The sequence below is a fragment of the Podarcis vaucheri genome (assembly GCF_965113315.1).
Source record: "Podarcis vaucheri genome assembly, chromosome: 15".
In the NCBI taxonomy this organism is placed as follows: Eukaryota; Metazoa; Chordata; class Lepidosauria; order Squamata; family Lacertidae; genus Podarcis; species Podarcis vaucheri.
The window spans coordinates 20274045-20297447 of NC_138753.1; the positions used below are offsets into that span (position 1 = coordinate 20274045).

Genomic DNA, 23403 nt, shown 5'->3' on the forward strand with positions numbered 1-23403 from the left:
AAACTTGAGCCAACACATTGCATTTGGGGTCATTCAAATGACACTGACCCCCCCAATCCTCTCTCACACACCCCTAATTATAATTGTGACCACATTGGCATCACCTGTGTTCTGTCCCTGATGTCTGGGCTCACTGTGCAAAAATGTGAACCCTACTCTAAAAATTGCAAACCTCCCCCTGGTTGGTTGGACAGAATGGTTATCCAGTTCTTCCCAGCTGTTCTCCTGGCTCTCCTCTTCTATCAACACTCCCTTCTTGTGCATCACTAACACTGCTCATTACACCTTGCAACTTGTTGTTTCATTATCCCCATACCACTCCAGTTGTCTCTTAACATAATTCATCCTGTTTATTGAGACATATACCACTTTTGTTAGCATAGGTTCTTTTGTTTGGCCATTAGCACCAGTCTGATGGGGGCAGCAAATTTGTGCTTCTTAAATCTACAACCAGGGGTCTTGAGGAGTTAGTGCAGAATCTCGCTGGGAAACTTCAATTAGCCACATTGCAGGGATGCTGAAGATGCATCCTGCATTGCAGATCCTGCTTGGAGCAGCAGGGATTGACTAGATGACTTCTAAGGTTCCTTTCAGCGCCGTGAGTCTAAAAGCTTTAATAGATTAAAGTCACTGTAGTCCAAAGCAGTTTATGCAATAGTAAATTTGCTGCTGCAGATGAACATAGATACCTTTCCGGAAGCTGCTACCAAAAGCTCAACATTTCTCACTTCATGGACTGCCTGGCTCAAAACTGCCAGCAGAAAGAAAACATGTAGCAAGCTAGTCTAACCTCTCTTGGGAGAGAGTTCCACAATGTAGGAAGAGCCACAGAAAACATTCTGTTGCATTTCATCACCTACTGTGGCTCTGATGTTGATGGGACCAAGAGAAGGAGAAGAAGGAGGAGGAGGAGGAGGGGGGAGGAGGAGGAGGAGGAGGAGGAGGAGGAGGTACTTAAACAAACAAGCAAACAAACCTAACAATTTTCTATTCTTTCATGACACTCAAGATCAGTTCCCTGCGGTAGCTGCCTTAGACTACCTAACAGTTGGGCCGGGCCAGGCAATGTACCAATTGCACATGCATCTAAAGTGTGATTTGAGGAGAGCAGCATGGCCTGCAGTAAGCCCCAAGGGCTAGATATGGAAGACCTGTGGTTGTATTCAGCCCTCAGACCTGAGGTGCCCCACCTCTGATCCAAACACGCATGCCTAGCTATGTAGCACATAACTTGGCATTTCACATTCTGGTGCCGCTGATTTTGAATTGCAGATCACAGGACAATTATGCAACTCTGGCATATCTTTTTCTCCAAGGGCCACACATTTCCTTGTTGTTGCTCCTATGAAACAACGGAGGACAGTCTATCGCGTGCAATAGAAGAAGCAGATTCTTTAGCAATGTGTAATGGGTGGGCTGAGGCAGTGACCCTTGGCACAAGAGTAGGCGTTTTACAAGCGTGTCCCTGGTTTCCTGCGAAATGTTGCAGGGTATGTGATTATAATTAAACCAATAACTGCAAAACTAGAAGAGAATGACATTATGACCTTTGAAAAAAGAAGGATCCTAATTGGATTTCCTCACATTGGCAGCATTCACTTGCTTGAGAATTCTTTGTCCAAGGAGACAAGCAGACTCGTGTGTGATCTTGCAGCTGGCATATTGGCAGAGGCAGCAAGAGGTCCGATGCATTTTCCTGTCCTCAGATATTTATGCTCAGGTGAAGAAACCCACTTTGAAACTCTTGGAACTGATTATTTCTTAAACAAAGCCATAAATCTTTGACAGTCACAGCAGCTGTTGTTTTATATGCTTTTATTTACATGGGTGATAGTGAATGGCTGGTCTGCTGGCAGCATCACACATGGCCACATGGAACACAAATCACCCCACCCCTTTTTACTTTTGATTTTGCTACAGCTTCACATACTTTAGAGCATTCATTCATGTTTTGGGGTTCCCCTCCTTGGTTCTGCTCTGATTTTGACAGGGTTTTGTGTTTTTTTTTTTTGCAGTAGAGCAGAGTGAACATACACACACACAGAAATTCATTTAGTTTTGCATTTCAGGTGAATCCATCAAATTTGCACTTTCTGAAGCAGCATGAGAATAAAAATTCAAGCGCCTTTGAAATTTGCTGTTCTCCAGATTTGGAACTGCAATTTGCCCACCTAACCATATTTGCAAAGCCACATACAGTAGCAGAAAGTGTGCCTAAAAAGCAATATATTAATGAAAACAGCATACACAAATCCATTACATTAGTAGAAGTTGCTTTTAAAAATGTGTACATTAATCAAAACAGCACACACACACAGAAATTGTTTTTTTAGGAGAAATTCACACTAAAACACTGATGATTTTTCATGAGTTTTTAAAAGTGAATTGTTGCCGTAATTTCAATAACTTAATCTGAGAATGGGAAAACAAGAAACTTAGAAATTCAAAACTTGCAGAACTTCCCATCCCTACACACAGAGAGACACAATGTAATGAAATGCATTCTGGCAAGACTCAAAAAGTCTAAAAAAAACATACAGGAGAGCTCCAAAAGTGAAGTGAGAGAGGTAGCAAAATAAAATTCCCCTCTCTCATAAGGCTAGGACCTGGGGTTATCCAATGGAGCAGAATGTTGGGAGATTTAGGCAAGATGATGTACATCTTTACACAGTGCACAGTTAAAATATGTAATTCACTGCTACAAGATGTGTGGATAGCTACCAGTTTAGATAGCATTAAAAGAGGACCAGACAGCGTTTATGGAAGATTAAACTGCTAATGGCTCTTAACCATGATGGCCAAATAGCCTCAACTGTTGGAGGCAAAACACCTCTGAATGCCCGGGCATCACTTTCCAAAGACATCTGGCTGATAACTTCTGCAGAAATTCTAGATCCCGCCCCCTTTTCAAGTAGGCATCTTCTGCATTGCAAGCACTTGGAAAACCTATTGCATGCTGCAAGGAGCTTTCCCTCATCAAGGAGTAAGTAATTCATAGCAATATTAAAGTGTGATAAATTAAGAAGGAAGGATCCCAACGAAGGAAGATTTCCAAAAGCAGAACCTTTTATACATCCAAGAAGCCTGAGGCCAAGATGCGTTTTGCTGCCTGAGCCCAAGCAGCAAATGTTGCCTCTTCTCAAGTCAAGTTGAAAGATTGGCTTTGAATGAACATTTTACTTCAGCTCAGTAGGTAGGGACAATGCCAGCCACACAACTATAATGCCTGCCTTCTCTTCCCATGAGCCTCCAAACTCAAACAACTGAGGTGGAGCCACTGCTAGAGAGAAGGAACTCGTGGCTTATGCTTTGTTGCTTCCTCTCTCTCTATGTCAGTCTGCATTTATCCATGTGCAGCCTGAGCCTATCCATTGGGGAGGAAGGGGAAGGTTTCCTGGATAAATGAGTTCCTGCTGCTTATCAGGAGGGAGGGTGAGAAAGGCAAGGCACAGCAGAGATTGGTTTGGTGCAAACAGACCAGCAGGAACAGCAGATTGACTCTGCCACTGCATTTCCATCGCTGCCTCCCTCCCTCCCCATCTCCCTTCCAGGAAGAAGCAGCTACTCAGCTGTTAGGAGGTCAAGCAAGCTCCACCACCCCACCACATTGTTGTCAACTACTGCATGCAATGATCACTGGTCCATACTGGTCACTGCTGTGTACAACACACTTAGAATCATAGAAAGTTGGAAGGGGAACCTGATTATCATCTAGTCCAACCGCCTTGCAATGCAGGAATATGCAGCTGTCCTATACAGGGATCAAACTCAAAGGGATCTGTGCAGCAGCACGGCACAGTTTGTAACTTGCCACTGGATGCTGCAAGGATGCCAAGCCAGTTTCAGCCTACCTCCATGTAAACACACAACCCCTCCAGCAATGCCCTCTAGGTTCTTCCGCTCTACTGCATTATTTGCTGCAGCCTTTGTGTGCCTTATCCACACAGCCTAAAGCATGGGTGTTTGGGCTATTAAGAATACAACAAGATGTCACAGCATCCAAGGAAACTGCAAAAGGCAGATAGCATAGATGTATGCATCTGGCCTGAGCTGCAAACAGCTGGTTTCTACAATGAGGAGTTATGGGCATACCTTCAGAAGCGCTGTCCTCCCAGCTGGCATCACTCTGACTGTGCAATGAAGCTCAGTTCCAGGGAGAAAAGAGAGCAGGCTGGTGTGCTAGCTCTAGTACTTAACATCACCACTGATTACTCTGCAGTGTAATTACAATTCCTGCAGATGAAGGAGATGCATTTCACTGGCTGGGAAGAAGGGAAGCTAGATGTTAGGAGGACAGAGGAGTGGAGAGGTAGACTGCCCTTAGCACATAACTTCTCAGAGCCTTGTGCTGGCCTTTCTTCTGTCTAAGAGGCAAGCAGGGGATGGACTGATTAATCAAAGTGTTGCAGGTACAAGGACTTAGCACAACCAGCAGAGAACTAAATAATCATTTTTGCAGTGAGGATTGGCACCCAGGCAGCACCAATGGAAAATAATAGCCAGGAGGTGGATTTGCCAGCCATTCAGCATTGTGGCAAGTAAGACTTTGTTCCCATCAAGAAACCAGACTTGTGGGTCTGAAAAACTGGTAGACTCCAGATCCACCCAGACTCTGTCCATATTCTGTCAGGTTGTGCTCTGGTTATAGCCCTGGTTCACAAGACTCTGTCCTGGTTCCTTCTTTTGCCATCTAGACTAAATCTCAGTTGCTCTCTTGACTTGCAATATCCTGTTCTGGCTTGGCCTATGCTATCACACCCCATCCCTGCCCAAGGAATAAGGCTTCCTGGAATCCAAAGATGCAAACTCCACTATGAAGGGTGCTTTGCAAAGTGGTTTGATGAGGACAGGCTGTGAGAATTTGGCAGCAAGTTATCATGGAAGGACATTAAGAGAGGTGGGCACAGAGATAGTGGCTGAGCACACAGTGAAAGCAATACGGTGGCTAGGAGGAGATGAAGAGGGGAGGGCAAAGAGAGTGGTACAGAAGAGCTAGCTGGAAAAGATGAGACTAGAAAGGTAGTGTGTGCAGTGGAGGCTGGTCCATTGGGGCAAGCAAGGCATTGCCCCAGCAACCTCAGCCTGTCCTCAGTCAGCCCTCACTTGCCTGCCTCATTGCTTACAACAAGTCCAGGGAGTGGCACTGGCTGCTGGCTTGGGTTCAGCGTTGCCCTTGTGGAGCTCACAGCAGGGAGGAAGGAGGAGGCAAAGCTAGAATGCATTGGCTCTGCCTATCATTGACTCTAGCTCTACTTAGTTTTTATCTCTCTGCCATCCGCTCTACCAGTCCCAATGGGCACCAGCCATTACTGGCCGCATGCTGGCTGATAAAAGGAGAGAGAGAGAAACTACCAAAGTGGGGGAAGGAGGATGGGGGGGGAGGCAAGAACACAGGAGCATAATTGACTGAGCCAGACAGAGAGGGATGGTTAGGAGAGAGGAGCAGGCACCTCACTACTCAAGAAGTACTTAAAGACGATCAAAAAGTGGCAAGGTCACAGAGTAATTCTGCCTGAGTGTACAGATGCTTCTTATGGGAATACTGCAAAAGCTGTGGGGGTGGTGGAGGAGAGAAACACTGTGTTGCTCCCTGTTTATGAGGAAAAGTACATCGTCAAGTCTGGCTGCTAAAGATTAGAGTTGAAGAGTGTGGAAAAGGGCAGTCTGCAAAAAAATATAATAAATAAATAAAAATCAGAGTTGGCCATCTGCTGGCAAAAATCTGAGACTGCAACCACAAGTGCAATCCAGGAGAGAAGGTAAGAGTCACTGCTGCTTTCAAGCTTCTGAAAGCGCAGGATTAAATCTGTAGGCCCTTTCCAGGCTATCTTGGTGGCCATAATGCATGGCTTGCCTGGATCCTGCACAACGAAGGTGAAATCCTGCCCATGAGGTTGTGCATTTGTTTGCAGTGCCCGCCACAACCAGGTGGCTGTTGGGTGTTTGGGAAGCACCATGCAAGGTGCTTTGACAGGTGGGTGGGACACTCCACTCACCAGTCATCTGGCATAAACATGATTGACAGGTGAGTTGTCTCTCCCATCCACCTGCCAAAATTGGCCCATGGGAGTGGGGACATTTAGCAAGTAACTGTTCGTAGTGTGGCTGGGGGAGTGATAAGACCCCTTCCCTCCACATGTGGTCTCTGCTTTATCATCTTTTTAAAAAGGGGCTTAGCTTCATTTTCCAATTTTATCAGAGGCTGCATGTTCACCTGCTACACTCCTGCAGCAAACTACTCTTTTTTAAAAAATAATATGAATGATAGCATTACTTCCCCCAACTACACATACTGAATAATTTCCCACCACTTCAGAAACTTTTAAAAATAGGATTTTTTATGTTTTATTTTGTGCTTAAATGGTTGTGAACTCTCCCCTCTTAGGTGCTGAAATACACTCCTGCCCTGATGTTTTAAAAGCAGCAAATGGGTAGCCCTAGAGCAAGACTTCACTCAACACAGGCAGAGAGGCACACTCTCATGCGGGGTACCTGTCTACTATGTACTGTGTGGAGGACAGATGCCCCACCACAACTATTGTAGTGTTATGTCCAAACACAGCCAGTGTAGGGAAGGGCCACCACTCATTGCTAGAGCACCTCTTCTGCATGCAGAAGGCGGAGATACCAGGTCTAGTTCCCAGAAACTCCAGTTAAGATGGGCTGAAACCCTGCCGAGCCAGTGTAGCCAATACTAAGCTAGATATAATAATACAAGGCAGCTTCCTCTGTTCTAGTGGCTGATCAAAAGCAGAACAAATACAATACAACAACAACAACAACAACAACAACAACAACAACAACAACAACAACAACACAACACTGGGAGATTTTTGTTGGTTGATGTCTTCTTTTTATCTCCTAGCTAGAAAGGCCTTCAGACTTTATCAAATGTGCCTATACAAATGCAATAAATTGTTTGAGGTAACACTTCCTTTGTATATGGCAGCTTGTGGCTGTGCTGGAGTTAGGAGAAGGTTGTTGTTGTGCATGGAACCCCACTGACAGCGCACAAAATAAGCTGCAAAATCATTAATCTCCTCCCACCCAGATCATTAAAATCCCTTTCAGAAACAAGTAGGTTGTTTGGGGTTACCTGGTTTTCATGGGTTGCTTGTTTTTTGCAAGATTCTCCTGCACTGATCCAGAATACCTGTTTTCAGAATTGGAACATTTCTGCCCACTTCATGTGTTTTCAGAGTTTTGCTATTTTGCGGGTGTGATTCCATCACCCATCAGCCAATTTAGGTTGTGGCATTAAAGGGGATTTGCTGCTTTTGTATGACAAACCAGCTTCCAAAAAATAAATAAAAATATTTGTGGTAAGCCACTCTTAGCTCCCTCGGGAGGGTAGATGAGATTATTTATCATCATCACCATCATTGGGGGGTTTTTCTAGGGAAAAAAGTGTCGGTACTGCATACCATTGAGTACTCCCAGAAAAAAAAGCACTGATTATTATTTACATTTATATCCCACCTTTCCTTCAATGAGCTCAATGAGGTTCTCTTCCTCCACATTTTATCTATGAAAGTGAGTGACTGGCTCAGGGTCACCCAATAAGCTTCATGGCTGAGTGAGGTTTGAACTCTGGTCTCCCAGGTCCCAGTCCAGCACTCTAACCACTATACCACACTGGTTCTATATTTAATAAATAAATCAATATTAAAGTTTTGTGGGGGGTGCACTGGAGAGTGGGATAACATTTGCTTGACATGGCTTTATACAAACTCTCTGCAAACAAATCTGAATGAATGCTCAATAAACAGTCAGCGTTCCATAAACCTCCCTGCAAACTTTGTGCAAACAAATCAGGATAAATACTCAATAAAGAGATAATCTGGAAGCAGCCTTGGAAATCCTCCTCCCACCTCTTTCCAGAGAGGGAGACGTCATCCCTGCAAGGAAGAGACAAGTCTGGATGCTATGATTCTCTATAGTTAAAGAAAATGATTGGTGACTTAACGGTTTGTGTCTTCTTAAGATTGTATCTTCACAGTATGAGGCTAATGCATGTTCATTGCTTCATTCAAATTATATGGGGATAATTCATATTATGGTTATTCTTCACATTACATACCACATTAGCCCTTTAAAAACACACACACACACACAGAGAGAGAGAATTCTTTTAAAAATTGCATCTGAAAGTGACCTTCAAGATTTTGTTCAGCAACCCAAGTCTGTAGCCAGTCTGTCGGTACTTATTCAGAGTTGGGAAGAGCCTCTGGTCACTTGCAAACTCTCAAAGTGGATCTATATGGGCAGTTGGTCCCATGATCTACAGCTATGGGTAGTTACTCAAGGAGATGCACTATTCCCCATGACCAGCTACTCTGTGCTCCTGACAGCTGCATCTTTTCTGTTCTTTAATGCAAGAAAGCTTGAATCTCATTAAAATAGTACAAGCTTTGTTGTCATTGGTTGTGGTTGAAGCCTCCTATACAAGAGATGAGGAACCCAGAGCCTTTCAGTAGTTGTTGGGCTCCAACTTCCATCATCTCCAATCAGTATTGCCAATGACCATGGATAATGGGAGATGAAGTCTAGCAACTCCAGAAAGGGGGGGGGGGGGTTCTAGGGCAGACTGTGTGCTTCCAAAGGACTTGAGACTTGCCACATTTCCGATCATAATTCAATCTCTGGCCACATTGCATAATTTTAAAATGTAAGGTATTATAAATGCACAGCATTGGAATAGTAAGCTTCCTGATACTAAATTGGGCACGTGGTACTTTCTAGCCCAGGAGCATTTATGCTGTCTGGCAATATCCTCCTATAGTGGGCATAGCTAGAGATCTTTCTCTGTCCTGAACTTATTTCAGCTGAAGATACCACATTTAGAGGCAGAGACTTCCAACATGCGAAGCATGTGCAACTAGGGTTCCTCTCAGTTGCATTAAATGAGGGTACAAAGTTTTCTGGAAGATTCAGGACAGAGAAAAGAAAGCATTTCTTCAAACATCTATCAAAATTGCTGCAACAACAGGTAGTGATGGCCACCAACTTGGATGGCTTTAAAAGAGGACAATACAAATTCATGTAGGGTAAGGCTATCAATGGCAACTAGCCAAGATGGATAGCTGTGAGCTCCATTGTCAGATGCACCTAAATAGCATTTGCTGAGAATTATAGTTGGGGGGACAGCTGTTTGCATTCAGGTTCTGTTTGTGGGAGGAATTCCTATGGGCATCCGGTTGGTAACTGTGAGAACCAGGACACCAACTTGCCCCCCACACTGAGGGGGCATGGTCATGTGATACATCAGGTGACATGCCACGTAAGGTGTCATGTGATGTCGTCCTGTGTGTGCCAGGCAGGGGCAGGATGCTCAGAGGGCAATCTCTGTGCTTGCTCATCCCAGCCCCTGCCTGGCTCCTGGGCTGCCTGGCAGAGGCTGGGGTGCATGGAGGGCACCTGGTAGCTGTGGGGGTGGCTCCCCCTAAATATGAGGGGTGCTGCCCTCTGACCAAAAAATATTGGGGAAGCTGAAGCCACCTCCACCCGGTGAGAAGAGGTTGCTGGATCAGATGCCCTTTGGCCTGATCCAGAAAAGCTTTTCTTATGTTCTGAAAGCTATCCCCACCTGTCAAGAGTCTCAAGGCCTTGAACTGGTGACTTGAACATTGTAAGCCATAAGGTTGCCAACTGAGTAGAAGAAAAACTGGCTAGGCTTGCTTTTGTGCCTTTGCTTGGCCTTCAGAAACCAACAAGTGAAGTTTCTCAGAACGCAAAGATCAGCAATGTCTCTCACTGATGTCTGAAAATCAAGTTGTTGTTCAAAGGCACTGGGTTAGTTCGATGAAAAAGAGATTCTGCTTGCATGCCACCACTCAGCTGTAGTAAAAAGGGGGGGAACTGCAGGGGCACCAGCTGAGGAAGAGATCATAGAATAGAAAAGGCAATGCTCTCTCATCCTTATAAAACCTCCCAGGTCAGGAAATCTGTCCTTGTTGGTGGCTACAGACTGCCTACAGGGCAGGCCTGAAACCAGGAGCTGAGAATCCTGGGCACTCACTTTCATTTGTTTAACTTTGGGATGCCTGGTTTTTTTAACAGAATTTGTAGCCCATTTTGAACTTTAACGTTGTATCAGGATGAAAGTATAATAGGGGATTACCTTCCATTGAAAATGGCAGCTTCAGAAGAGGGATTTTTCCTCAGGATCATGATATCTGAAGGACTATTGTATTTTAATATTTTGCTTGAAGCTGCCCAAAGTGGCTGGGGAAACCCAGCCAGATGGGTGGGGTATAAATATTTATTTATTTATTTATTTATTTATTATTTTTTATTATTATTATTATTATTATTATTATTATTATTATTATTATTGGACTAAAGGGTTAAATGCTCTTTCCATGCCTACTCTGATGCTGTGAATTTGCAGTACCCACCACCACCACTACCACCACCATGGAAAGATGATACAATTTGCATTTAAAACAAAACAAAACAAAACAACTGCATGTTAACACCCATGACTTGTGGAAGCCAATTGGTAGTTCAACATATCTCAGCCTGTGTGGCGTAGAGCAAAGTAACAGAGTACAGTGGTACCTTGGGTTACATACGCTTCAGGTTACAGACTCCGCTAACCCAGAAATAGTACCTCGGGTTATGAACTTTGCTTTAGGATGAGAACAGAAATCATGCTCTGGTGGCGCGGCAGAAGTGGGAGGCCCCATTAGCTAAAGTGGTGCTTCAGGTTAAGAACAGTTTCAGGTTAAGAACGGACATATGGAACTAATTAAGTACTTAACCCGAGGTACCACTGTATGCAGAGCCCTAGCTGAGTCTTGAGAGATTTTCTGCTCCCAGCAGCTAGCATCTTTCAGAGTCCCTAGTTAAGAGGAAACCTCCTCTCCCACACAGCTTAAAGTATCAAAGTGTTAATTGTTTCTAGACACAAGACAAAACTAAACACTACTACCTACTATATAAAGTTCTTATGGCCTTTGAACTAAAAAGACATGTGTACCAAGAGATCTGTTATTACTATGGCCATGCTAGCTAACGCTGCTGCATAAATTTCCTATCCAACTGAAGTACTCAATTCCTCTTACCCAATTTCCTTATAAGGCACTTAACCCTGTGATAGCTCTAAAGTTACTACAGTGGGAAGTGTGCGTACTAGATACCAGTTTAGACAAAGGGAGCTTCCTCATGGTCTGCTAGAATTTTATTGCAGGATTAGAATTCACCTCCAGTTACCGACCACATTCCTTCTGAGCATGCTCAGTAAATTGAAACCTTATATGGTACCATTATTTACAATTCTACTTCAAGGATAGCATCAGGACATGCAACAGGGCAAGATGTGGACTTAATGAATGCAATGCCCTAGAAACTATCATACATGTAGGCATATTCCCAGGACCAATAGGAGGGTGAAGGATTCAGCAAGTCTCAACCTTGCTGGTATTGTTTTAACAACCCAGTGCACCTGACACCCTTATCTCAGAACATCCAGACACTGGGGGTTGCTCCTCAAGACATGAGACCATGCCCTGTGTAATTTAACCCATTGTTCACAATACACCAACAGTTCAATGTAAAGATGTATTTACCCTGACATCTAGTTTGGCCCTAATACAACACATTTGCATGCTAGGATCTGCAAATCAGCCTTTGTTCATGCCATGAGAACTGATTGTATGATATATATCTTTTCCAGCTGTTGAGCAGATAGTTGAGCGGTTTGGTACCCCAGGCAGTGCTGAGTATGGCAGCTATCGGAGTCAGCATCTTCAGATACACAAAGAGCAAGCCAGCAGTTGCCATAGATATGCATTGAGAAGGAATCCCTTTAAACAGCTGCTGTGTGATCTGAGCTATGTGGCTAAGGGAGTCTTGCACATCCCAAAACATTGTTTCAAGAATGCAACTTGATTCTGTAGAAAATTGAAAGTGAGTGGAAAAAACAAGCAAACAAGCAAACAACCCATGCAACATTGGGTAATACTGTGACCTTTTGCCATCCTTGAGATCTGGAAAGAGGAGCAGACCGAAGCCAGAGGAACTGAGTTAACTGCACACAGTATGATAAGCATCTGAGTAAAGCTGGAGACTATTTATAGTTATCAAGAAAGTGGTTTGAGAGAGGCTTTTCTCCCTATGTGGGCAGAGGAGGCTGATCACAACAGCAATGTGGGGGGAAGCCCCACTGGAATTTTCTCTTCACCCCTAAATCCAATTTGATGGCCCAGCAGGATTATCAACCCTTTCAGTTATATTAATTCCCTACCATTCAGAGACTCCCTAGAGCTCCCCCCCCCCTTCTCCTCTGCTAGTCAATCATAGCTGTAGGCAGCACAGCCAATCACAAGCATCACTATGGCCAGAAAATCCACCCTTCATCTGTGTCTGGAGGAAGCTGGGATGGTAGGAGGAGGAGTCTTTTAGCCTAACCTGTACTACTGCATTGTTTGAGCATCTTCAATATAGGTTCATCCACACTTCCTCTTGCCCCGCCCCTCGCCCTTGCACTGAACCACAGCAAATATCAATTGGGATTCCTCTGGATTGATGTTTGCTAAGATTTTGTGCTAAAGAGCGGGTTTTCTGGGGGAAAGTGGTGATGCAAAGGCAAAACCTCTCAGACCCGTGCCTAGAAAGCATGAGACTAACAGAAAATGGCTCGGCCCCATGCTTTCTAGTCATGGACAAGCAGAAATGTGGACAAGTCCTATATTTGCAAGGGGAAAGGATGGGGAGAAAACCAAGACAAATCAGAACTGCTTCCAGTGAGTCCGTTGACTGCCCCACCTGGTCCAATGGTCACCACTAAAGCCCCTGGTATGCGGTTGTCTAATGTGTATATTTATCCCATAATTTCCTTGGACCAAAATGAAAGCATTTCACAATGTTTTGTTTTGCAAAACTGAAAGTGGGGGAAGCGGGGTGTGTGTGTATGTAGTCATTACAAACAGTGTTCCTTCTTATGTATTTATTTATTTATTTATTCCAAAAACCCTTTAGCTTTCTCTCTGTCTTTCTCTGTGAGAGAGAGAAAAAACACACACCATATAATCCGTCTCCAGCCTAAGTGGGAAGCTTGTTAATGGCTGCTCGCTACACAACTGCAAAATCAATGAACAAAACTGTTATTTCAGAACCAGGAATCTGTGTTCCAGTGGCAGCTCTAAAATCCACATATACCCTCTTTATCTGGAGCGTGATGCACCTCTTTCTTTCTCTCTCTTTCTCCCTCTCTCTTCCAGATTCTCAGTTTAATTGCCTTCTTCCAAGCAGCAAAGAGCAGGGAATGCTTAGTACCGTACTTTTGGAAAGGTCAGAGGATACGATGGCTCCTACATGAATGGCTGTGTGTGATTTGTCTGCCTGCCCCAATGAGTCTCTCCTCTGTCCCAGCAAAATGGGGAGATAAATGACTACCAAGCAGCTGGGAGGGCCAACAAATGGCCCATTGAGAGTGCAGGAGGCCTCCGACGACACTCGTTCCTTCCCGAGGCAGAGCCCTGCTGTTCTTGGTTCTGCCCATTCACTTCCATTCTCAGAACCTGAAATGGCCTTCTCCAAACTGCATGTCATCTGCAGCAGGAGAATTTCACTGGGAGCCTTCTGCACTGCCAACTTAGGGTGCCTTCAGGCTGTCACTGTTTTGAAGAAGGGGCCCAAGCACATGTTGGAAATTCAGGTGTGTGCAATTAAAATGGGTTAAAGGGCTCTGTCGTCCTAGCACAACAAATCTGCTCTTTTAAATGACTTTTCTGGTTAGGCAAATGATAAGGAAATGTACCGAAAAGTATGAACTAATTGTGCTCATTGCTGCATTGTGAACAAATGCTCAAGCAAAGACTGGACATAGTCTAACCTCCCTCCATGTAAGCTTTGTGCAAGAAAAAAGCAGGCTGAATGATGAATAAACAGGTTCTCTGGAGAAGCCCTTACACTGGCTCCATCCTACTTTTACCATCCTTGGCTGCTCTTAGAATCCTGGGAGCTGTAGTTTTCTAAAAGTGCCAAAGAGACATAGGGCTCATGTATACTGTTGTTTCATGTGGGTAACAAGCTTCCTGAACCTCCATTAATTCTCCATTGTCCACAAGATGTTCTTCTTCTCCAAATCACTGTCTTACCACACTTCTCCCTCCCTCAATCTAGCTTGGTTTTTTGTTTTGTTTTCATACCAGATATACTCTGAAAAAGAGAGGAGCATGGGAAAATATGGATTGAAGGAGGAGAAAGTCTGGGAAACTGGTGATCTGGAGGAGAATGGCTATGGGAAATGAATGGAGGAAGCATGGATGAGCCAAGTGTCAGTCATTCTCAGCCCCTTTCTTTTAAGGAATTACAGTTTGCAGGGTTCCTTACAGAAGAAAAAAATGCTGCTGTTATTCCAGTTTAATTCAGCTGTGCGGAGATGCTCCTATGGATGCAATTCCATATGAATATACCTGGGAGCACAGTCAATTGTACTCAATGGGTCTTAATCTTACTTCCAAGCAGACATACATAGGATTGTAACTACTGGCAGATCTTTTCTGTGAGTGACCCTATTAGCTCATTTAGCTCTGTGATGGGGAACCTGTAGCCCACTAGGTGCTGTTGGGCTCCATCTCCCATCAACCCCAGCCACCATAGCTGTTGGTCAGGGGTGATGGGCTTTTTAGTCAAGCAATACTTTTGAGACCACATATTCCCTCCTCCCCCAGTGAGTTGATCATAGAATGATGCTCATGTGTTCTTCACAAGTCCAGTCAGATGCCCCAGGGTGATGTGGTCTGCACAAGTAAAATGCTGTTTCAACTCTATTTTCTGGCTTGTCTAAAACTTTCCTGAAATGTCATAATTCCAGCTTCAAGTACTCAATACTCTGGCAGATGGAGAGATTGATGGTGGAACTGCAAATGACCCTGCTGTCAAAACCAGGTCTGGAGTTCATGAAGTAATGGTAAAGGGTGCCACAGAGCATACTCAGAGTGCAAATCCCTCAATGTGCATATACAGCAAACAGAAGCTATGTGTCCAAGATTAGTGTTGAGGGGCTTCCAGGTCATCTTATACTCTGTAAAGCAGCCGACCCACTGATGATACCTGAGTGACTGATTTGTAGCAAGCAATAGGTTGGAGAGCTTGATATTTATAAAGGTATGAATCACAGCATCTATCGTTTTAGAAATTAAGCACCATCCTTAAAACACGTCCCTTTCTGTTACTTTCACAATTATAAACACAGCTTATTGCAAAAAAAACAAAAGGCATATGTGTACAGGCATATGCTTGTAGAATTCAAATAATGGGTTAGTAAAAACAGTTTCAGGTGGCTGAAGCAAATTATTACTATTATTACAGACTAAACAGGGTATTTAAATCCTGGGGGAGACACACACATACACAGAATCTTCTGCGTAGCCCAGTTCTGCATTCCTGGGCGTGGTTTGCCTCACTGACCAATCAAGCTAGGTAGCATTTAAGCCATACAACCGAGATGGGTACTTCAAATGGCATGATGCTGATGATGTATCTCTGGACAACCCCCTCCTTTTGTTCAAAATTAAAAGGTGAGTCAAGTATATCCACCACTCGAGGCTGCCTGCTTTTCTCCACTATGCTTCAGACATCCAAAATCTCACCACCACCACCCTGCTTCTAGAGGCAATGCTTGCGCCTGTGAAACTCAGTCAGGAACTGAAAAGAGAGGGTTGGCAGAGAAGTGGGCCATCTGTATATAAACCACCTGCATTTCTCACAGGGCTAAGCAGTGCAAGGTAGAACAAAAAAACAAAACAAAAGCAGTCCATGTGAATTCATAGGAGGTGCCCCAGGGGTAGAAGATTGATTTTATATTAACAGATTCGTGCAGAGACTATAAAACGGTTGCACGGGGGTGGGAAAGAGACATCAGGGCCCTGGAAACCAGCTAGATCTATAGGGAGGAGGAGGGCCATGAAATGCAAACCTCCAATGTGCCCCACACCAGAACACATGCACAGCACATCTCCTCTTGCCACACCTGCTCCTTCTTGCACTAAACCACTTTCAAAACAAAACCAATGTCCCCGGGGCTGTGTAAAGCTCACTCTGTCTGACACTTCAACCTCACCAACTGTCTGGCACCTGCATTCTCCAACGAGCCCACACCCTGGCACCAGCCACAAAACACGACTAACTGAACTGCTTGGCATGCAAGTCCTTAAAAAAGAAGAAGTGGGCATCTATTTCTCATCTCCACCACCCTTCCCTGCCACATTCCACTGCTGATAATGAGCAGTCAAACGTGTCCACAACATTCTGCTGCAGATCCCGCCACAGCCAGCCAGCCAGCCAGCCAGCCATCCTCCGAATGGCTTTTTCACAACATCGCCAGCATCCCTCCTCCACCTTTATCCCAGCAGCCTGATATGCCTCCAAGCTCGGGGAAGCAGCAGGATTTCAGGGTTCCCGTGCACATCGCCATTCCCAGACACCACATCATCACACAACAACCTTGCTTCAAGAAAGGGCCGGTGCCAGCCTGAAACTACCCTTTCCCTCCCCACCAACACCGTCCTTGGCATCATCACCCAAGCTCTCCTCCCAGACACCAGGAACCTTATCCAGCTCCATCATAAAAGAAGCAAAATGCCCTCGGGCAATAAATAAGAAGCCACGCCACACACACAAAAAAGCTACCCAGCATCTGCTCCTACCTGAGGGTGGCGCTCTCTCCTTGCTTGACGGTCACGTTGTCCATCGCCTTGGGGAAGGTGGCATCTCCGCTGCGCACTGGCACTCCTGCGGGCACAAGGAAGAGGAGCCTGAGAGACAGGACGACCAGGCACCGCCAGGGCAGGACTAAGCACCCACCGACCCCCATCCTGGGCTTTCCTCAAGGCAAAGATAGGCAACGGTGGTAGTGGGAAAGAGATGAACTGAAGAGACTCTTTGGGGGTGGAAGGCAGAGAAGAGAGACGGAGAAAGGGACGCCTGACGGACGGATTAGCAAAGTCCCCAGAGGCAATCCGAAACCGGAGATCCAAAGCTCCCAAACAGCATCTAGAAAGTGGTCCCCAGTGTTTCTTGGGTGCCGGGCGCAGGAGGTTGAGGGGAGCAGAAGAGGAGGAGGAGGAAGAGGAGGAGGCGGCTGGCACGGGGCTGAGCTCAGAGACGAGAGAGAGAGAGAGAGAGAGAGAGAGAGAGAGAGAGAGAGAGAGAGAGAGGAAAGAAGGAAGGTCACGGCTCTTCTTCCCCGCCTGTTTTTCCTTCTTTTTTCCCTGATGCCACCTTAAGACTCCGTCGGGCAGGCGCTGCGCAGATCCGGCATCAAAAGTTTATAACCCAAGAAGGGAGGGCAATGCAACTCTCTCTCCCTCTCTCTTCCACCCGCTCTCTTGGGCAGGAAATAGGAAAGGAGGACCGAGAGAAGGGGGGGCCCAAGGATAGGGAGAGGGGCAAGTTGGGCGCTGAAAGCCTTCTCCAATGATCCTATATAAATTACAATCCGCACACACAGAATGTCACTCCAAACTTCCTTTGCGTCAAGACAGAGCTCTCCAAAGTCCAAGGAAGGTTCGCAAGGCAAGGGTTTGGGGGGACCCAGCCCGCTCCCACTGCCTGGCAGGCTCTGCAAAGGGCAAGCTTTCGCTCGCTTCTCTCCGTTTCCACCCGAGCGAGCTCCAGGTAGGGCGGCGGAGAGACAGATAGTGAGAGAGGAGCCCCTCGGACCAGGCTCGGCTGCCTCTCTCCAGCACTTTAAAGGACGCGGGCTGGCAGGAGTAGCGAGCGGGAACCGTTGGCAGCTGCTATTCCTCCTGCTCTCGCCGCTGCCGCCGATTTTCTCTCCTCCTCCTCCTGCTTCTTCTTCTTCTTCGCCACCGCCGCCGCCAGTTTCAGCATCCCCGCTCCGCTCTCCCTCCTCGCCGGGAGCATCTCCTCTGAATCCCTCTCGCGCGCGCCCGCCGACATCCGAGGGTTGTCATGGCAGCGACTGACCAACACTCGGGGCTCCCCGGCACAGCCACACGCTGCACGGTGGGGCAGGAGCCGCGCATTAATCTCGGCGGCGGAGCGGAGGACAGCGGAGCGGCCGCGGGGCTGGCGGAGTTGGGCGGAGAGGAGGGGGGGGGATAGAGAAGGCGAGGAGCTCGCCCCGCTTTTTCCTTAACCCTCCCGGAGCCAGAGCTCTGGGTCCGGTTGCGGAGGACGGGGAGTAGACATAAGCCAGGCTTGGGCAAAGCGGAGTCCCCCCACCCCCACGGCTGTGCTGCTGCCATCGCGCTCAGTGCTGCAGCACCGGCAACATGCACCAAGCTGGGGCATGCAGCAGCAGCAGCAATAGCAATACACACACACCGCTTCCAGGAGTCAGGAGGCTGGGAGGCAGAATGGGAAACCCAGAGACACTATTGGGATTGGCTAGCTTAAAACAAAAATGCAGGGAGGCAGTCATGGGGTCACACAAGACTCTGCTTCAGATTAGGAGAGGTGTAGGAAGTTATCTCTACTCAGCCAAACCCTTGGCCCATCTAGCTCAGCATTGCCTGCTCTGACTGGCAGGTGCCCCATTTGGATACAGAAGATGTATAGGAAGCCGTCTTATACTGAGCCAGGCCATTGGCCTATCTTCCCTGGTATTGTCTACACTGACTGGCAGTAGTTCCCCAGGGCTGAAGCAGGGAACTTGCCCAGCGCTACTAGGAGGTGCCAGAGATTGATCATGGACCCTTCTGCATGCAAGGCTCTACCACTGAGATATGGCTTGGCTGGTACTGCTGGTGGGATGGCAGGCAGGGTGCCCAAACAGAAGGTGGTGCAAGGGTGAAGGATGGGCAGAGCCAATGGAGGCTGATCTGTTAAGGCAAATGACGCACTGCTTCATCAACCTGCCACTACTCCTGACTGCCTGTTTTCTTACAATCAGGACTGGCCCAAGACATTTTGGCACCAAAGGTAGACCCCAAAATAGCACCCCCATCTCCAACAGCGAAGAAGTGGTCTGGGAAGATTTACATCAAGAATGTGAGGGAGAGAAAGATTGGCACTGGGATCTGCTGCCCTGGCTGACCCTGCCATCTGAGCAGGTTGTCTCACCTTGCCTTTTCAGAGGGCTAGCTTATTCTTCCTTCCTCTCAGTCAGTGTAATGGTAAAGAGACCCTGACCATCAGGTCCAGTCGCGGACGACTCTGGGGTCGTGGCGCTCATCTTGCTTTATTGGCCAAGGGAGCTGGCGTACAGCTTCCAGGTAATGTGGCCAGCATGACTAAGCTGCTTCTGGTGAACCAGAGCAGCGCATGGAAACACCATTTACCTTCCCACTGGAGCGGTACCTATTTATCTACTTGCACTTTGACGTGCTTTCGAACTGCTAGGTTGGCAGGAGCAGGGACCGAGCAACGGGAGCTCACCCCGTTGCGGGGATTCGAACCACCAACCTTCTAACTGGCAAGCCCTAGGCTCTGTGGTTTAACCCACAGCACCACCCATGTCCCTTGCATCAGTCAGTGTAGCCCCTTGCAAAACTTAGCAGGGAGGAAGATGGGGACAAAAGCAGAGCAAAATTGGCCTTCCTGTCTTCCACCCTACCAGTCCCAATAGGTACAAAGCTGTCACTGCATGAAGACAACTAATTCTAGTTTCACCTCTCTCCTCTTCTCTGCTGGATTTTGCAAGGACAACACTGAGACTATGCAGGAGGACGAAGCTGACAAAGGCAGTGACATCCCTTGCACTGGTTGCAAATAAGGAGAAGGCAGGCAGGGGGCTGGCTGAGGGCAAACTGAGCTTGGTGGGGCAATGTCCCATTTGCCCAAATGGAGCAGTGGCCACAGCATAGGGTTGTGATGTGGGACATTCCCAGCCCTAGCTGGAGATTCCTGCATTGAACCAGGGTCTTTCTGCATGCAATGCAGATGCTCTACTGCTGAGAACAGAACAGGATGCTGCCTGTGTGTGGCTGGCATTGCACTAGAGGGTCGCTAACCTGTGGCCCTCCAGAAATTGCTCCCTTCAGTCCCGATAATTGGCCATGCAGACTGGGGCTGATGGGACTTGTAGTTCAGCAGTATCTGGAGTGCCACAGGTGAGCCACCCCTGCCTTGCATCAGTTCAAAGAAGAAGGGCCAAACTGGAAGAACCAGAGCTGCCTGCTTAGGAGCAAATAGGAAGCATTTTAGGGAAGACCGAACTGGAACCCAGCTTTGTTGCAAGACGGCTGGCATCTTGATGCATGGAATCATGGAATTTGAAATCACAGAACCATGTTTTAGAATCAAGGTATGATGAATTTTAAAATTCCACTGAAGTAATAAAAATTTAGTTGGGCACTAGTCAACTAAGTTCTATTCAGAGTATAGACCCGCTGAAGTTAACAAACATGCCTAAGTTCAGTCCATTCCTTTCAATAGGTCTACTCCACATAGGACTCACATTGGATACAACTTTACAGCTGAAAAGTACAACAGAGATCATTTCCTGCCCAGTGCAGCAGAATAATAAAATCAGGGAATACCATTTTAAAAGCAGAACTTTTAAAATAGAGCTCTGTCTTTCCTTGTTCCTCCTCCCACCTATTTGTTTGATGCTCTCCAATTTAATGCAACCTGTTTACATCTCATTCTGGGAACTGAGCTATAGGTATCCATGTAGTGTGGGAGTAAACCAGTGTACGTACTTATTTATTACATCTCTCTTTCCCTTTCATGGAGTTCAGGGCAGTGGACATGGTTCTTCTCAACCATTTTATAATCACAACAGCCCTGCAAGGTTCTGTTGTGGGGTGTCATGGGCGGGGGGCTTCTAAGGAAAGTTTAAAGAAGGCACATGTGTGGGTTATTCAACATTAAACTTCAAAACACACAGAGAGAGCAGTGCATTTTTAAAGTATGTTGTTGAAAGGCCCCATTGGAACTGGTGTATTAAGTATGCATACCAATGGCTCCAAGAATAAGGTTCCTCTGCTCCCCATATCAGGCGGGGGGTACATTTGTCTGCTGTGCATCTGTTTTGTATGGCAAACCCTGAAACCATTACAAAGGAGGGCTTGCTGTGGCAGCATGCAATAAACAAATAAAAATAAGTGCAGCTACCACAACTTTCTGACACAGCTAGAGGCTTTGGAGCATTAAAAATGGAAGGGTCCTTGGAGACCCAATTTGTGAGAATGTGTGAAAGACAAAAAAGGAGCAAAGCAGAGGGAGAGGAGAGGTAGCTAGGCTCCCTTGGCTACTATTTGTGACTTTGCAGCAAAGTCTCTTGATTCCAGAGAAACTTCTCTTAGCAATGGCCAGCTGTGTGTTTCTGCCATAGCTCAACATGAGAGCCCCTGCTCTTCATGCAGACAGTCCTAAATCCAATCCCTGGCATTTATTGGCTGAAAAACTCCAGGCTAAAATCCTGGAGAGATGTTGCCAGCAGGGGTAGATTTTGGTCTTTCAAATGTCAGCGGCACCCTATGCAAGGCCAACATTTGGTGACCCCCCACCTCTCGCCTTCCGCTCTGCTCAATTCACTATGACATAGTTGCAACGGGATGCAGAGTCTCCTTCAGCTCAGCACCCAGTGCGGGGTGAACTGGTCGCGATGCCCTAAATCACCTCTGCTGCTGGTCAGTGTAGACCAGTGCTTCCAAACTTGGGTCTCCAGCTGTTTTTGGACTATAACCCCTGACCACTGATCCTGCTAGCTAGGGATGAGGGAAATTGTAGTACAAAAACAGCCGGAGACCCAAGTTTGGGAAACAGTGATGTAAACAATACAGAGCAAGGCAGACCAGTGGTCTGACACTGTATAAGGCAGCTTCTTATTAATTGAGCCTGTTTTTTGTTTGGGGGAAGGGAAGCCACAAAACCCTTATAACTCGGTGGAAGAGTATCAGGTTTGCATGCAGACGTCCCCAAATTCAATTCCCAGCAACTCCAGGTAGAACTGGACAATGCCTCCTGTTTGAATAACTAGAGAGTCACTGCTGGTCTGACTAGGCCAAAACACTTTCCACTTGTACCTGAGGAAGCAGGGATGGTTGTGCCAACAAAACCCTCCTTCTTTATGCCAATGCAAGGGTGGCTAAGCTGCCGCCATCCAGATGTTAGTGAGCTACAATTCCCATCAGCCCCATTCTGCATGGCCAATGGTGAGACATGGTGAGAGTTGTAGCTCCCAGCTTAGCAACACTTAACACAACATTGGTCACACACACCATTCCATTTTGAGCCTTGTCTTGGTGTTAGAACATCTGCTTTGCATACAGAAGGTCCTAGGTTCAACATTGATGTCTCCAGGTAGGGTTAGTAAGGCTTCCTGCCTGAAACCAACAGCTAGATGGGCCATTTCTCTGGCTTTCTGTGGGAAGTTCAGCAGTTACAGCTTTTCTCACTCCCTGCATGAAAAACAGCACCTGCCAGAATTTCCTCTTCTGTCTAGCAATTAAAGGAACAGTCCTCATTTGCAGCTGATCACCCCAGACATGGTGTAGCCTGGTGTTAAGCAAAAGTAAGTGTGATATTAGAATGACTTTATCTGTATATGGTCCTCATTATGATAAGGTAATATGGCATATAGGCACCTGGAAGGTTGCCCTCACAAGGGATTGCAACATTTGGGCTGAGAAAAGGGTCCTACACACTTGACATAATGGATGTGCTGGCCACAGCTAACGGGTGTACTTTAATATAGGTTTATAGAATGTTAAAACTATCTTAATCTGTTCAGATCCCACTCCAAAAAGGAAAAAAAGAAAGGCCGGGTTAATTAACCTTGAGCTCACTCTCAATCAACAGTACAGATTAGAATCATATTTTACATGCTCTTTGGGAAAGTAAATGCAGAAGTAGTCCATGCTCTCACCAATCTGATGTGTACAGTAGGAGCCAAGGAGCAAATAATTCCGATCCAGCAATCTTAATACAAATGCTCCCTGATGGATAAGGTGAACTTTCTAGTAGTCAATTTGATCAGGGGGTGAGGAGGGGAATTATCTGACCAATAAGATGAAGACAGTCTGGTGCTGCAGACATGGTTTTCGACGGAGACTTGTGCACAGCTTTTTGGAAGTTAGCCCTATTGAATTAATTTTTTTTTGCCATTTATTTCTTTGAAACGCATACTTTCCTTTAAAAGATGTTTCATCTTGGATGTTTTTTATTGCAACAGTAATAAATATTAAAGTCTTAATGGGGCCTGAGTAAACATACCTAGGATATTGAACTACATGGCTATAAAACTTATGCACACTGGGAGTAAGATCTTCTGGACACAGTGAGGCTTACTTAAGGGTTGGACCTTAAGACTACAAAGAGCAAGATTCATATATTTGCTCATACCCTGAATCTCACTTAGTGTCCTTGTGTTAAATCACTTTCTTATCAGCCTGGGCTATCACATGAGGTGGTTGTGAGAACGAAACTGAATTGCATCCATGCATGCTACTTTAACCTGTTTGGATGAAGTACTGGATACAAATA

General features: G+C 46.1%; 1 protein-coding gene across 4 annotated transcripts in view; it reads right to left on the minus strand.

Annotated features, from left to right (window-relative positions):
• Window positions 1–23403, minus strand: part of LOC309520092 (opioid-binding protein/cell adhesion molecule homolog) — a 744782-nt gene that overhangs the window by 332114 nt on the left and 389265 nt on the right. For 2 of the 4 annotated variants that reach the window (XM_082201530.1, XM_082201532.1), the window contains one exon: window positions 16656–16740. In XM_082201530.1, coding sequence (XP_082057656.1) covers window positions 16656–16740 — 85 coding nt within the window. Of the gene's footprint in view, window positions 1–16655; window positions 18024–23403 lie in introns of those variants that run through there. The other 2 variants (XM_082201529.1, XM_082201531.1) reach the window with 2 other exon arrangements.